The sequence below is a fragment of the Pochonia chlamydosporia genome, chromosome 3 (genome assembly GCF_001653235.2).
Source record: "Pochonia chlamydosporia 170 chromosome 3, whole genome shotgun sequence".
NCBI lineage: Eukaryota > Fungi > Ascomycota > Sordariomycetes > Hypocreales > Clavicipitaceae > Pochonia > Pochonia chlamydosporia.
In genome coordinates, this window is record NC_035792.1 from 2,636,137 (window position 1) to 2,649,442 (window position 13,306).

General features: G+C 51.5%; 5 protein-coding genes across 5 annotated transcripts; 2 read left to right on the top strand and 3 right to left on the bottom strand.

Moving 5' to 3' along the window:
- Positions 1-2,016: 2,016 nt before the first annotated feature.
- Positions 2,017-6,033, top strand: VFPPC_04646 (DNA repair protein Rad50; the record flags this gene model as incomplete). The annotated part of the gene is made up of 2 exons (XM_018283967.1): positions 2,017-2,223; positions 2,317-6,033. The coding sequence occupies 2 exons, from the start codon at positions 2,017-2,019 to the stop codon at positions 6,031-6,033; spliced, it is 3,924 nt and encodes a 1,307-aa protein (XP_018145259.1).
- A 404-nt stretch (positions 6,034-6,437) lies between these two features.
- VFPPC_04647 (protein phosphatase 4 core regulatory subunit R2) lies at positions 6,438-7,929 on the bottom strand (the record flags this gene model as incomplete). The annotated part of the gene is made up of 3 exons (XM_018283968.1): positions 6,438-7,673; positions 7,745-7,793; positions 7,868-7,929. 3 exons carry the CDS (start codon positions 7,927-7,929, stop codon positions 6,438-6,440), a joined length of 1,347 nt encoding a protein of 448 aa, XP_018145260.1.
- A 329-nt stretch (positions 7,930-8,258) lies between these two features.
- VFPPC_13675 (SPRY domain-containing protein) lies at positions 8,259-9,536 on the bottom strand (the record flags this gene model as incomplete). The annotated part of the gene is made up of 1 exon (XM_018291449.1): positions 8,259-9,536. The coding sequence occupies one exon, from the start codon at positions 9,534-9,536 to the stop codon at positions 8,259-8,261; it is 1,278 nt and encodes a 425-aa protein (XP_018145261.1).
- Positions 9,537-10,380: 844 nt separating this feature from the next.
- Positions 10,381-10,926, bottom strand: VFPPC_13676 (hypothetical protein; the record flags this gene model as incomplete). Its single annotated transcript, XM_018291450.1, has 1 exon — positions 10,381-10,926. One exon carries the CDS (start codon positions 10,924-10,926, stop codon positions 10,381-10,383), a length of 546 nt encoding a protein of 181 aa, XP_018145262.1.
- A 984-nt stretch (positions 10,927-11,910) lies between these two features.
- VFPPC_13677 (short-chain dehydrogenase) lies at positions 11,911-13,046 on the top strand (the record flags this gene model as incomplete). The annotated part of the gene is made up of 3 exons (XM_018291451.1): positions 11,911-12,000; positions 12,077-12,842; positions 12,910-13,046. 3 exons carry the CDS (start codon positions 11,911-11,913, stop codon positions 13,044-13,046), a joined length of 993 nt encoding a protein of 330 aa, XP_018145263.1.
- Positions 13,047-13,306: the final 260 nt, after the last annotated feature.

The following is a 13,306-nucleotide window of genomic DNA, read 5'->3' on the forward strand; positions in this document are numbered from 1 at the left end:
ATCATCCCTAGTAAGCTGGTTTGGCTGGGTAGCACAGACTCGAAGCACACCAACCAGACAAGCCAGAAAACCAGACTGAAGTGCGCTTGGCAAGGGGAGTCCCAGCCAGGGCCCAGAGTTGGGACGGGCCAAAAACTAGAGGTGTGAGGCTGACTGTTGGCACTGAGAAACAAAAAGAAAAAAAAGTTGACCAGCATCTCCAATTGGTGTCTGGCTGTTTTCAAAGGGACGGGACCATTTACGGTCATGGGGACCTGGACGTGAATGGATGCATTCGAGGCGAAATGAGGCATCGCGGATTGGCTGCCACAGGAACACAAGGGTCTACAGAGGCTGCAGAGGCTGCAAAAGGGACAAGCAGGACAAGCAGGACCTGAAAAATGCAGAAAAGTGGCTCATGGGCCTGACAATGGACAAAACATTTGATACAAGCCGACATGGATTCATCTACTCAGCAGACAGGAGCTGTGGGCTGTCGCAGTTTGAAGTCGAGCCATCTTTCCAATCTTCTCCCTCTTCACAGAGAGAGCTGCCTACCGAAAATGATTCCGACTCAAATTTGCGATGAGCAAACATGGGGAAAGGCGAAATGCCCATGTTGAAGGCCACATCACCCACTTGTGCGAAGCGACAAGACTTGACTCGTCTTGACTTGCCCCGCTCCGCTCATCTAGTTCGGCCGAGGAAGCAGAACTTGGAACTTGCAACATTGAAGTTGGAGAATCAGAGTGCAGACAACTGGAGCTTGGGCCACCCACCCACCCTTCTCCAAGGGTCCATTCTCAATGCTTCTTCTTGGATATCTTGTCATTACTCAAGTACCTACTTTGGCGAAATAACGCTGATGGGACCAGATTGCGCCCAGAGAAGTACCTAGGTATGTACCTACATGCAGTCGACCAAGTACATCATGGCTACCTCAAGGTACAAATAACGCCTGGCTTGACATTTCTCAAACACCAGACCCTGTCCAGCTCAGTCACTGCGCTGCGCAGATTGCCGCCAAACTGACAGGCTGACATGTCACCAGTCATATTGACTTGACCGCATCTCTGGGAACAAACCGAGTAGATTAATCAACTTCTCTCTTTACCCCTCCTTGACAGGGGCTTAAGGGTATCGGAGTTGGAAATGGTCCTGTCTGTCTGTCATCTGGTAAGCCACCAAATGAACCCCAGCAACTTACTTCTGCCTTCCTTGAACTTGCAGTCATCGACTCGACTCGACATCATCCCACCTTCCATTCCCCGCAGCATGCTGCCAAGAAGTGTGTCCTGCAAACAAGAAGAACCTTTATGAATACTCCGTACCCCGTCTCAAATCTCGACTCTCCATGGACCCAGCCGCTTGGTTAGAGTTGTTCGCTGGCAACAAAGAGACGGGTAAAACCTCCGACTTGCTTGTGCCCTGTGGCGTCGATAGCTGTCTGGGGGAGGTGGTGCGTCAAACACATGGCAGAGCTTCTCAGCAGATTTTGTTCCATGGTATGCAGGGCTGTGTGTAACAAATAGAGATGCCAATAGGAAGGGTCCCGACTACCTAGGGACCCAGGTAGCGCAGTTTCTCCATTGTGCAGAAAATGACATGTTGGCCGACATTTCGTTTTCGCCTTTGCATTTTCAGACTCTGGAATTACGACATTGTCACCTCTGCTCCGTAACCAAGGTGCTGGTCTTCGGGGAGGACCAGACAGGACAGGGAAGCACCAGACTTCAATGCTGGCATTGGAGGAAACTTAGCCACAACGCGGCGTGGCGCAAGGGTCTTGTCAGCGTCTGCTCTCTGAGATGAAATGCTGACCACGTGAGAACGCTCCCCTCTGCAGCGGCTCCTCCCTCCAAAACGCGTGACTCGTTCTGCCTGGCGCGTCCCTCTAATGCCAGCTCCAGGTCCGCCCAGACAGCTTACTGGTGGATTCAATGTTGGCTCAGCTCGACGTCCAAGTCAACTTCACATCGTGAATCAGAATTCTGCATTCACTTGTACGCTGCAGGTCAATGCCTCACATCGCCCAACATGTCGAGAATCGACAAACTCTCCATTTCTGGAGTTCGATCTTTTAGTCCGTCGGTTAGAGAGGCTATCCAATTCAATACACCCTTAACCTTAATCGTTGGGTACAATGGATCTGGAAAGACCACCATCATCGAGTGTCTCAAATATGCCACCACCGGTGAGCTGCCGCCTAATAGCAAAGGCGGCGCATTTATTCATGACCCCAAGGTGAGAGAGCCTTTCCCCTAGAGAGAACATCGCAAACCTTTGTGACCTTGTCAGATCACAAACTGGAACCGTGCATGTGCTAATGTTCTCTAGCTCTGTGGCGAGAAGGAAGTCATGGCCCAAGTGAAATTACAGTTTCGCTCCATCAACGACCGTCAACATGTTGCCACGCGAAGCATGCAGCTGACGGTAAAGAAAACGACTCGGTCCCAGAAAACTCTAGATTGCTCACTTGTCGTGGTGAATAATGGCGAGCGAACGACTACTTCTACAAGACAGGCGCAACTTGACGAAATGATTCCTGAGAGACTTGGCGTCTCGCCTGCCATTCTCGATGCAGTCATCTTTTGTCATCAAGATGAGTCTCTGTGGCCTCTAAGCGAACCTGCTGCCCTGAAGAAGCGATTCGACGAGATTTTCGAAGCCCTCAAGTACACCAAGGCCATTGACAATTTGAAGGTGCTCCGCAAGAAGCATGTTGAGCAATTGGGCAAGCTGCAAAATGATGAAGCGCACAACAAAACAAATAAAGACCGTGGCGAGAGGGCTGAAAAGCGAATGACTGGCTTGCAGGCCGAGATTGAGGATGCTCGAGAAAAGTGCGAATCTCTCTCAACTGAGATGCAGGAAACTCAGGAGAAGATTCGCCAAAAACATGAACAAGCCAACAGTTTTCTTCAAATTGTTCAAAACCTCAGCAACAAGAAGGAACAGCTGGAATACCGTCAAGATGCCGTAAACGAACTGAGACAAACGTTTGACGAGCTCCACGATGATGACGCATCCCTCGAGACCGCACTCTCTCAGTACGAACAGAGCATGGAACGATACCGAGAGGACGCCGAGCAAAACAAGTCGCAGTATAGCGAACTGCAACAAGAACTTGTTGACTCTCGCAAGAATCTTTCCACGAAACTCTCCGAACAGGGAAAACATCAGTCGGATAAGGATAAATATGAGCGACAAGTCAAGGCTCGCATGGAGATGATACAAGAAGCTGCAGCTACGCACGGCTTCCGAGGCTTTGACGAGAACCTGACGGAACAGCATGTCAAATCATTCAACGAAAGGATCCAAAAACTTCTGAGCGAGAAAAAGCGGGATCTTGAGCGCTTACAAAAAGACAACGCCGCAGAACTTGACAAGGCAACTGGCGTAATTACGGACTTGGAGGGCCGAAAAGCTGCCAGAACTCAGGATCGTGTGTCGGCAAAGCAACGCATTGGAGCCATTGAAAAGCGCACTGGTATTCTGCAGAACGAGGCCAGTCTGATCGATGTTGATGAAGGGGCCAAGGCCATCTTGGAGGGTCAGCTCGAGGATATTGGTGCGCGGTTCGACAGGTCGCAAGCTGAGATGGAAAAGTCCAATTGGGACAAGCAAATATCCGACGAAAATGACAAGCTGTGGCAGCTTGAGAATGAGAACGAGAAATTGGGCCGGGAACTTGTTGAATGCACTCGTCTTGCATCCGAAAGGGCACAGCTTGATTATAGAAAGAAGGAGGTGGCCGACAGGAAACGCAAGCTTGAGACGCTAACTAATACTTGGAGGCCCAAGCTTTCCGCGGCGATTGGCAGTGATTGGGAACCTGACGCATTGGAACCAAAATTCCAGACTGTTCTCGCCCAGCAGAATAAGTCACTCCAGGATGCTCGCAGGAGTCTGGATCAAATCAAACAGAAGCAGCAAAAGGTGGAGTATAAGCTCAAGAATGCTCGGGAATCCCAAGAATCCAAGACTCGAGATGCGGAAAAGTGCAAACAACAGGTACTGGCGGCCCTTCGCGAGGTTCGAGACGGCGCATCCATTGACGATTATACGGAAGAGGTTGCGTCAGTAGAGCAGCAGGTGGAGGATCTCCGAAACGAACTGAGTCTGTTTGACGCCCTTTTCGATTACTACAACAAGTGCAAGCGAATGCTCGAATCCAAAAAGAAGTGTCTTCTCTGCGAACGACACTTTGATGATAGTCAAAGTGCCAGCTTGGACCGCCTGAGCAAAAAGATTGAGAAGAATCTTGATCCAAAGGGCAAGGTTGACGTAGAGAAAGATCTCAAGGAGGCTATGGCTAGTCTGGAATCACTACGTTCAGTTCGTTCGAGTTATGACACTCACGAACGTCTCGTTTCAGAGCTTCCATCTATTCGTGACGAGTGCAAGACGATCGAGAGCGAGTATGATGCTCTTGAACGACAATTGGAAGACCATGAATCTAGAGTTGCTAGCGAGGATGAGCGGGTTCGCGATTTGGATGACTTGTCCAAGACAGTTTCAACCATGGCCCAGCTGGTCAAGGATATTCAGGACTCGGAAGGCCAGGTGGACCGCATAATGTCACAGCAAATGTCTGGCGGAGTCACCCGAAGTGCCGATGAAATACATGAGCTGCAGGCTAGCATCGGAGAACAAATGAGGGGGTTGAAGAACCGGATAACGAAGCTTACCACGGACAGACAGCGCATGAAGGACCAATTGAGTTCTCTGGAGCTCGAAAGAAGCGAGCTCAGGAACAAGATTGGACGTGCGGCCGGGCAACTGGACAAGAAGAATGATATCCAGAACCAGATACAGACACTCAAGGACGACATGGCTCATCAGCGGGAGACCATTCAGCGAGCTGACGAGGAGCTGGAGAAGATCGAACCTAGTATTGTCGATGCCAGGTCTGCTCGGGATGAAACGCTTCGAAAGGGCCGCGGCAAGGAGCAGGTAATTATCGATGAACGAGACGCCATAGCCAACTCTGTCAGTGAAATTAAAATGCTCGACAGCGACATACAGGACTACAATGACCGCGGCGGGCCGTCAAACTTGGCTTCAAATCAGCGGGCAATAGCAGCACTGGAAAAGTCCATCGCCAACACCGAAAAGGAAATTGCAGACCTGACCGTGCGAGCAAACAAGTTGAAGCAAGACATTGACAGTGGTGACCGCAAGAAGAAGAACATCAGCGATAACCTGAACTACCGAAAACACCTGCGAACGCTGGAGGTTTTGCGACGGGAGATTGAAGAGCTTGAGGATCGTAACGCTCACGAAGATTACGAGCGCCTGCAAAGCGAAGCACGCAGTCTCGAGAACCAATCCAACCGCTTGCTTGCAGAACGAGGATCGGTCATGGGCACCATGAAGACCAAAGACGAAGAACTCGGCAGACTCCTGCAAGAATGGGAAATGGACTACAAAGGGGCCAAGCAAAAGTACCGCGAGGCTCATATCCGCGTGGAAACCACCAAGGCCGCCATCGAAGATTTGGCGCAATGCGGAGCGGCCGTCGACAAGGCCGTCATGCAGTTCCACTCCATGAAGATGGCAGAGGTGAACCGCATCGCCGGCGAGCTCTGGCAGTCGACATACCAGGGCACCGACATCGACACCATTCTCATTCGTTCCGACAACGAATCCACTTCCGGCAAACGCAACTACAACTACCGCCTCTGCATGGTCAAGCAAGACACGGAGATGGACATGCGCGGCCGCTGCTCGGCAGGCCAAAAGGTCCTGGCGAGCATCATCATCCGTCTCGCGCTCGCGGAATCCTTCGGCGTGAACTGTGGCCTGATTGCCCTCGACGAACCAACTACAAACTTGGACCGTGACAACATCAAGAGTCTAGCAGAGTCTCTGCACATGATTATCAAGACGAGACAGGCGCAGAGTAATTTCCAACTCATTGTGATTACGCACGACGAGGACTTCTTACGACACATGCGATGTAGCGATTTCTGCGATAGTTTTTTCCGCGTGAAGAGGGATGCCACGCAGAACAGTGTCATTGTAAGGGAGAGCATTACCAAAATATTCTAGCGGCTTGGAATTATTCAGCAAGGCATTGTGCATTGATTATTGGGCTGGGCGTTAGGCGTTGTTACAAGTGGACGTGCTTTGTAGGTTGTTATGAAGTGTAATCTACAGTCGGATTTACGCACGAAACCAAAGTAAAGGTTATACATGTACATATGCAAGTACAAGTACAATACAAGTGAATTCTGATGATCCTAATCCGTGTCCCGTCCAACGCCAGCAAGCAAGCGCCTTGATACAATAATCCATGTTCATATTCCACCACTCTCCCTTCACCGGCATCCATGCTGTCTACCAATCCATCCATCGTGGTATCACCAGAGACCAAAAGTATATCATAAGGTCAGTTTCTACACCCTCCGCATCATCGTTCAAGCCCTGCCGTTAGCCATGACCAAAGTCGCCTCCTAGGCACTTCCCTCCTTGTCACCTGGGGCTTCATCCTTCTCCCCTTTAGAGCTTTCTGCTTCTTGGGCTGTCACATTTCCACTCGAACTCGTCTCTGTATCCTGTTTCGTTTCTGGAGCCGGCGCCTCCTCCACAGCTACATCCTGCGATTCATCACCATCTTCTTTGACCTTTTTCGCTGGTTCACCCTCTAATTCCTGCTCTGCTTCGCGTTTCGTCCCCGCACTCTCAGTACTAGACGTGCTACTTGCGTCGTCGTCCTTCTTACTCTCCTGAGGATGCTCCTCGTCGTCGTGTCTCCTACCAACCGCGGCCTCCACATCAATCCCCTGCATCAACACCCCATCTTCGCCCATGTAACTCGTCGTTACACCCTGAGGACCAGTGTCACCCACGCCAATCTCCTCTGGTCCCCGCGCATGAGGCACCTCTTCTTCTTCCTCGTGCATCTCCCCTTCTTCCTGATTCGGCGACTCCTGATTCCTATTCAGCTGGCTGACGGGGACGACGCCCGCACGCTGCTCCTGGCGCAGAAGTTCCCCCTGCGTGACACCTCGCGTATGTCCTGTCGAGGGAATGCCGTTGACACTAACTGATACGGTTTCGATTCTCCCCATGCCGTTTGGCCCGTCGATTGTCTCGGTGCTTTCGCTGTGGATTTGTGCCCCTGCAGAGGGTGTGTCGCCGTTGCTTTCGGGGCTTCGCCGCGTGAGCCACGGGATGGGAGTTAGGAGCGCGCCCCCCAGTGCTTCGTCGGTGCCGAGTCCCGCGACGGTAGAGTTACCCCACGATACGGCGCTGGCGGGATCTTTGTCGTCGCCGTTTAATTCTATGCTCGACATGTCGGGGATGGCTGGGGGAAGGGGGAAGACGTTCGTGCCGGAGGTGACTCGGACGACGCGGTCCACGGCATGTAGGTATGATGCTAGGGCTTTGTAGTGTGCCGTCGGTTTCAGCGTCAGCTCTACGAGTCGCTGGATCGTGTGCGGCGCATAGTTCTCAAACGTCTGGAGGTGCGTCTTGATGTCCGTCAACATGTCGTCGATTTGTTTGGGCAGTTCGCCCGGCGCGAGGGGCTTGGGCTCGGCTGGTTTTTCTGCAGGGGCATTCTCCTTGTTCGCCTCCTGCGATGAAGTGTGTTCTAGTGGTGATGAGGGGAGAGGGGAGAGCAAGCGGCTCTCCAGAGGCGGTGGCGGTGGTGGAAGATTCGGTATAGGGAAGTCGTCGTGGGCAATCTGCACCATTGTCAGCTTCTTTGCAGAGACATGGTGATTGGAATTTCGTATAGGCTCCATGGAAATCGTACCTTGTCTAAGCGGGTGATGATATCGCCGCGAATAGCTGGCCATGTGCCACTGCTCTCGTCATTAGCATCCAACAAGACCGGGATTGAGCCGACATCGGGTAGGGTCAAGAATATGATGCTTACTCGTCAACTAGTCCGCCTGCTGCGACCTTGCTCAGAAGGTCGTTTTCGCTATCCACCTCCATTGTGAAGCGGTGTGCGTGAGGCTATCTCAAGCTGGAGGGAGCTGTGACGAAGAATCAGATCCAGTGTCAGATGCGAATGTCGCGTTTTTGGCATGCGGGACAGGGACTGGGACTGTCTGGCAACTGGCACGGACCATGTGGGGTTGCATCAAAGCGGATCTAGACTGTTGTGGCTAGATGCATAAATGTCTGGGGAAGCAGCCGGATCATCCATTGTTGTCTTCTCTTTGCACGTTTAAGTCAATCTTCATGAATATCTCAAAAATGCATTTCTTATACGCTTAGATCGCTGGATACTTCTAATCTAGTCTCCATCTATTCCTTATTCCTTACATAGGGTTATACCTCCACTTGGCGGGATCAAAAATAACCTCAAAGTTCACACTATCAAAGGAGCCCACAGCACAGCTCAAGTCGTGGAACCCTTCCAAACCAGTCACTGGCAAATCCTGCTCGGCATCCGTCTCCTCATGTAGGTTCCAACCACCAGCGTGAACTCCATCCCGTGTGAAGAATATAGACACTTCTGGGCGGGCTGTGCCCGTCGGCTTGAATGTCATTCCGATGCCCAAGGTCTCGCCCTTTCCGAATTGATAGGTGAAATCTTTGCCGCCCCATCTGTCATTGATATACTTGTGTCCATCGTCTCCATGGACGCCCAGACTGCCACGATGCCAACCAGGGAGACGGAAGGAAGGATAGGGGAGAGCTGTGAAACCCATAGCAATATTGTTGTTTTTGCTGTTGGGGCGAATCTTGACTTCGTAGTAGATGGTCTTGGGTCGGCCATATCGCGTTGGATCATGCTCATTGACAACATAGAGCGGCGGGTATCCAATGATACATCTATCAGGGGCGTTCTTTGCTGTCGATCCTTCCCAGTGGCCAGGGGCTAGCCAGTTGAGTTGACCATTGAAACCAACAGGCTCCATCAGGCGGAAGTTGTTCGCCTGAAGGGCAGTTTTACCAGCATCATCGAGATACATAGGCTGGGTAAGGGGATACTGGGCACACCATGCCTCACCGGCTTCGGCTTCTTCCTCAGTGGCATTGTTGGCGGGTGAATAATCGTAGCCGCTGAAGATGGCGGGAGGCGGTGGGAAGAGCGACGTATCAGGGACGGCGGCTTGCCAGTCATGATCAGGTTTCTTCTGGGACGGAGGAGCCTCTGGAGGTGGCACTGCCCAATCTAGATTTGAAGGAGGTGGACCAGGCGGCGGTGCGTATTCGTCCCTGTGGCCTGGGGGCGGTCCCGCCGGAGGTGCGTATTCACTCTGGTGGTGAGATGGCGGTGGTCCAGGCGGCGCAGCATATTGTTGCTGGCCGGGCGGTGGTCCTGTGGGAGGAGCGTACTGTTGTTGATGAGATGGAGGAGGTCCCGCTGGAGGATCATAATCGCCCTTTTGGTGAGACGGCGGCGGAACACAGGGAGGAGCATAGTTTTGCTGGTTTGATGATGACGATGCGGCTGGCTCATAAGGATTCCATGAAGGATTCTTCACGTCCTCTGGATGCTGTTGTTGCGGCTGCGGCTGCTGCTGGATCGGCTGCTGAACCGGTCTCGGTGCCGGGTCATGGTCCTTTTCGCTCTTGCCTCCGAAACACATTGCTTCTGTCGACAGCCTGGGCTGGCGAGATGTAGTATCGGACTTGTGAGTGGTGTTGTGTCAACTTGTTGATGTGTGACCGTGGCGGCGAATGCCCTGATACGCAATTTCAGGCCGCAGAGGACTCTGAGTGCGGTGCAGTAGTGATGAATTGTTCTGTCAAGAATGTTGAAAGGATAGAATGAAGGGTTAAAAAGACAAAGGCGAGGAGAGTTGACTTGAGTTTGTTTGTTGCAAGAACAAGGCATGTACGTCACTACAGAGGTGCAGTCGTGGCTGTGCAGTGCCTGAACAGTTGTCTGGGGCGAGAAGCATGGTCGCACTTGCTGAATTGGGTTGGAGAAGAGATTGGCATGGCGCCGTTGACCCCACCAGACATGCACTCAGCTGCACTTTGTTTGCAGTGGCAGTGAAGCCCAATTCTCAACTGCCACATCTGCATGGAATATTCACTGCGGTACATATGTACTGTACATGTAGGGTTTAATATTTGTTTGTCAGTGCAAACAATTACATTGGGAAATATTGATACTCACACTGACAGGGCACCCAGTACTATAGCCCGCCTTTCTGCACACTCCTGACACAAGCTGATGTCAAGAGACAAAAACTACGTAAGCACATTCTCACCACAGTGCCCATTTGTTGCAAATACGCAAACCAGACCATCACCAGGATGGTTACCACTCATAGATTTCGTAACCCTAACTATCCAGTACCATCATAATCACGCTACAATTTTCCATTCATCTTGATATCCATGTCCATCCATATCCAAGTGCAAATTCAATCCATATCCTAGCGCCATTTTCACTCTCACTCTCACTCTCATTCACCATCACCATCACTCACCTCGACTCCCATCAGGATACATAAACTCAACCCACCCATTAAACTCATGCCAAACCCAATCCCGAAACTGCCTATCCTTCTCCTCCTCTGTGCCCGTAAACACAGGCACCTCATCCGGCAACTCCCGGGGCTTCCTATCCCGCCGCTGCTCCTCCATGCCCTCAAACAGCCTCCTATACAGATACTCCCGCTCAGTGTCCGTCACGCCTACGCAGTCAAACGCCTTTTCCAGCGGGCAAAACGCACTCTGTCCGCCTTCCAGCAGGGCATCCTGAGAGGGTCGTGACCTCGGCCCCTCTGCTCTGCTGGCCTCGACGTCAGTCGGCGAGGACAGGTCCTGCTCGTGGCTCTCGGTGTGGATTTCTTCGCTGTGCAGGGCACACCACGCTGCTAGGTCGGCATTGCTGGTGCGGCAACCGCATGATACTCGCGTTGATGTGGGCTCGTTTGTGGATGGTCGGGGAGCTGTGTATTTTGCGGGTGCTTGTCTGTCTTTCCAGAGCTGAGTGTGTACGACGGGGAAGATGTTGTTGGACATGATGTTCAGTCTGAGGGGTGAACGGCTCAACGGAGATGAGAAAAAGAGGTCGTAAATCATTCACCAGCGATGATGAAGTTGATGATGATGAGAGTGATTAAACTACAGATATGAAACCTGATGACAAGATGAGAAACGCGTCACAGCCCCCAGCCAAGCTTGTCAATGTCACAGGTCGACATGACAGTTCAAAGTCCGATCCGTGGTTTTACTCCATGTCGGCTTTCGGAAACGAACAACTTGCCGCCAAGAAAAGGGCGCTGAGGGATAACACATGCCATGCCGTTATGTACCGCCACGCGTTGAACATGCTTCAGCGTGAGTAGAAGCAGGAATAATCCAGTATGTAATTTGAGAATAGCAGCATTAACGTAATCACGGTGGCACATCATGTTCGACACAACTTCCATTGTGGGAATGGTGCTATTGAATCGATTCATTTAGCCCTCGTAGCGTTGCAAAATCGTTTACTTTATTTCCACCCATCACCCGCGCATTGATTAAAAAAGATGTATTAAATAAAATACTTGCATTAAAAAATCAAAGTCAAGCAACACATCGCAAGCATTAACATTCGATTCCAATTATGCGACATGTCGCACTCGCACTCGCACGACTCGTGGCTGTATGGCAAACACACCTCACTCACTTGGCAGACAGTGCTCATTATTAATAAAAGTCAGGGTCCTAAAGTCCTTCGGCCCAATATTGGCACATCACTCGGAATGATAGACTAATCATAAATTCCCCCGACCCCGGTGGCTAGTCAGTCGCATTCGGCGCGCCACTGGCACATACTTGGAGATCTCCGGCTTGTGGCTGAACTAAACTCCATGTGCCATCGGCAGTGTATGACGACAATATTCAGATCGTCATGTATAAGTGGGAAGGAAGGAGTTGGTATATAAAAGTAGCATATACGTTGTGTGGTTTCGCAATCAACTCCAAATCTCATCCCTGTATAACATCGTCAGCATCGTCACAATGTTCAACCACACCATTGACCAATTATCCCAGCTCTACCCCCCGAAACCATCTTTCACAGAGAATCAACTTCCAGATCTCAAAGACAAGGTAACCCATCCCTCTATACCTCTTAACCTCTTTCATTCCCAAAGCTCCACGATCCAAAAAAAACTCACCACCACAGGTCTACATCATCACCGGCGCCAACACCGGCGTAGGCAAACAGCTCTCCCACATCCTCTACTCCAAAAACGCCCGCATCTACATCGCCGCGCGCTCCCAAGAAAAAGCCCATTCCGCCATCCAAGAAATCCAATCCTCCCACCCCCAATCCACCGGCTCCCTCACCTTCCTGCCCCTCGACCTCGCCGACCTCACCACCATCGCCGCCTCCGCCAACCAATTCCTCTCCAAAGAGCCCAAACTCCACGTCCTCTTCAACAATGCTGGCGTCATGAACCCCCCCAAGGGATCGACCTCCAAACAAGGCTACGAACTCCAACTCGCCGTCAACAACATCGGCACCTTTCTCTTCACCAAGCTCCTCTCCCAACGACTCGTCGAGACAGCGCAGACGGAGGACCCGGGAACCGTGCGCGTCGTATGGGTGGCTTCGTCGGCCGCTGAGGCACCGCAAGTTCCTAACGGGGGCGTCAACATGACCGATATCGCGGATAGGGTGAAGAAGAGCGAATTCACGAGCTATGCGCTCAGCAAAGCCGGTAATTATCTGCACGCCGTGGAAATGGCGAGGCGGTTCAGGCACCAAGGCGTGGTGAGTGTTGCGTTGAATCCTGGAAACTTGGATTCGGAGCTGTGGAGGACGCAGACGGCGTTTGCGTCGAGGGTTCTCAAGACGTTTGTTTTGCATCCTCCCAAGTTTGGGGCGTATACGGAGCTTTTTGCGGGCTTGTCCAAGGATGTTACACTGGAAAGAAGTGGTGATTGGAGTAAGTTTTTCTTTTCTCCGTCTTTTCTACATTGATTTTGTACATGAAGTGACGCTAATGGTGTTAGTTGGCCCGTGGGGACGCTTCTTGACGATACGGCGGGATCTGAAAAGGGCGGCGGAAGATGAGGCTCATGGTGGTTTGGGGACGGCCAAGGCGTTTTGGGAATGGACAGAGGAGCAAGTCCGTCCGTACGAGACATAGGGAGTTGATATAAGATGATGCTGTTTTGAGGACATGTCATTATTGGCTGTTGCCATGTTTTTGTTGATAGACATAGATTTCCAACTGCATCTCGGCAGAGACGGTTCATTGGAAGTGGCTTATATAGGTAATATTCTCTCGGCATATTGAAACGACAGTTGTCAAGTACGACAAATTTGGTTTACGTATATAAGTGACGTCTCGTCGGTGCGAGCCAGCTGTGTCCGCAGCAAGCGGTAGAACAAATGCCTACTTATACG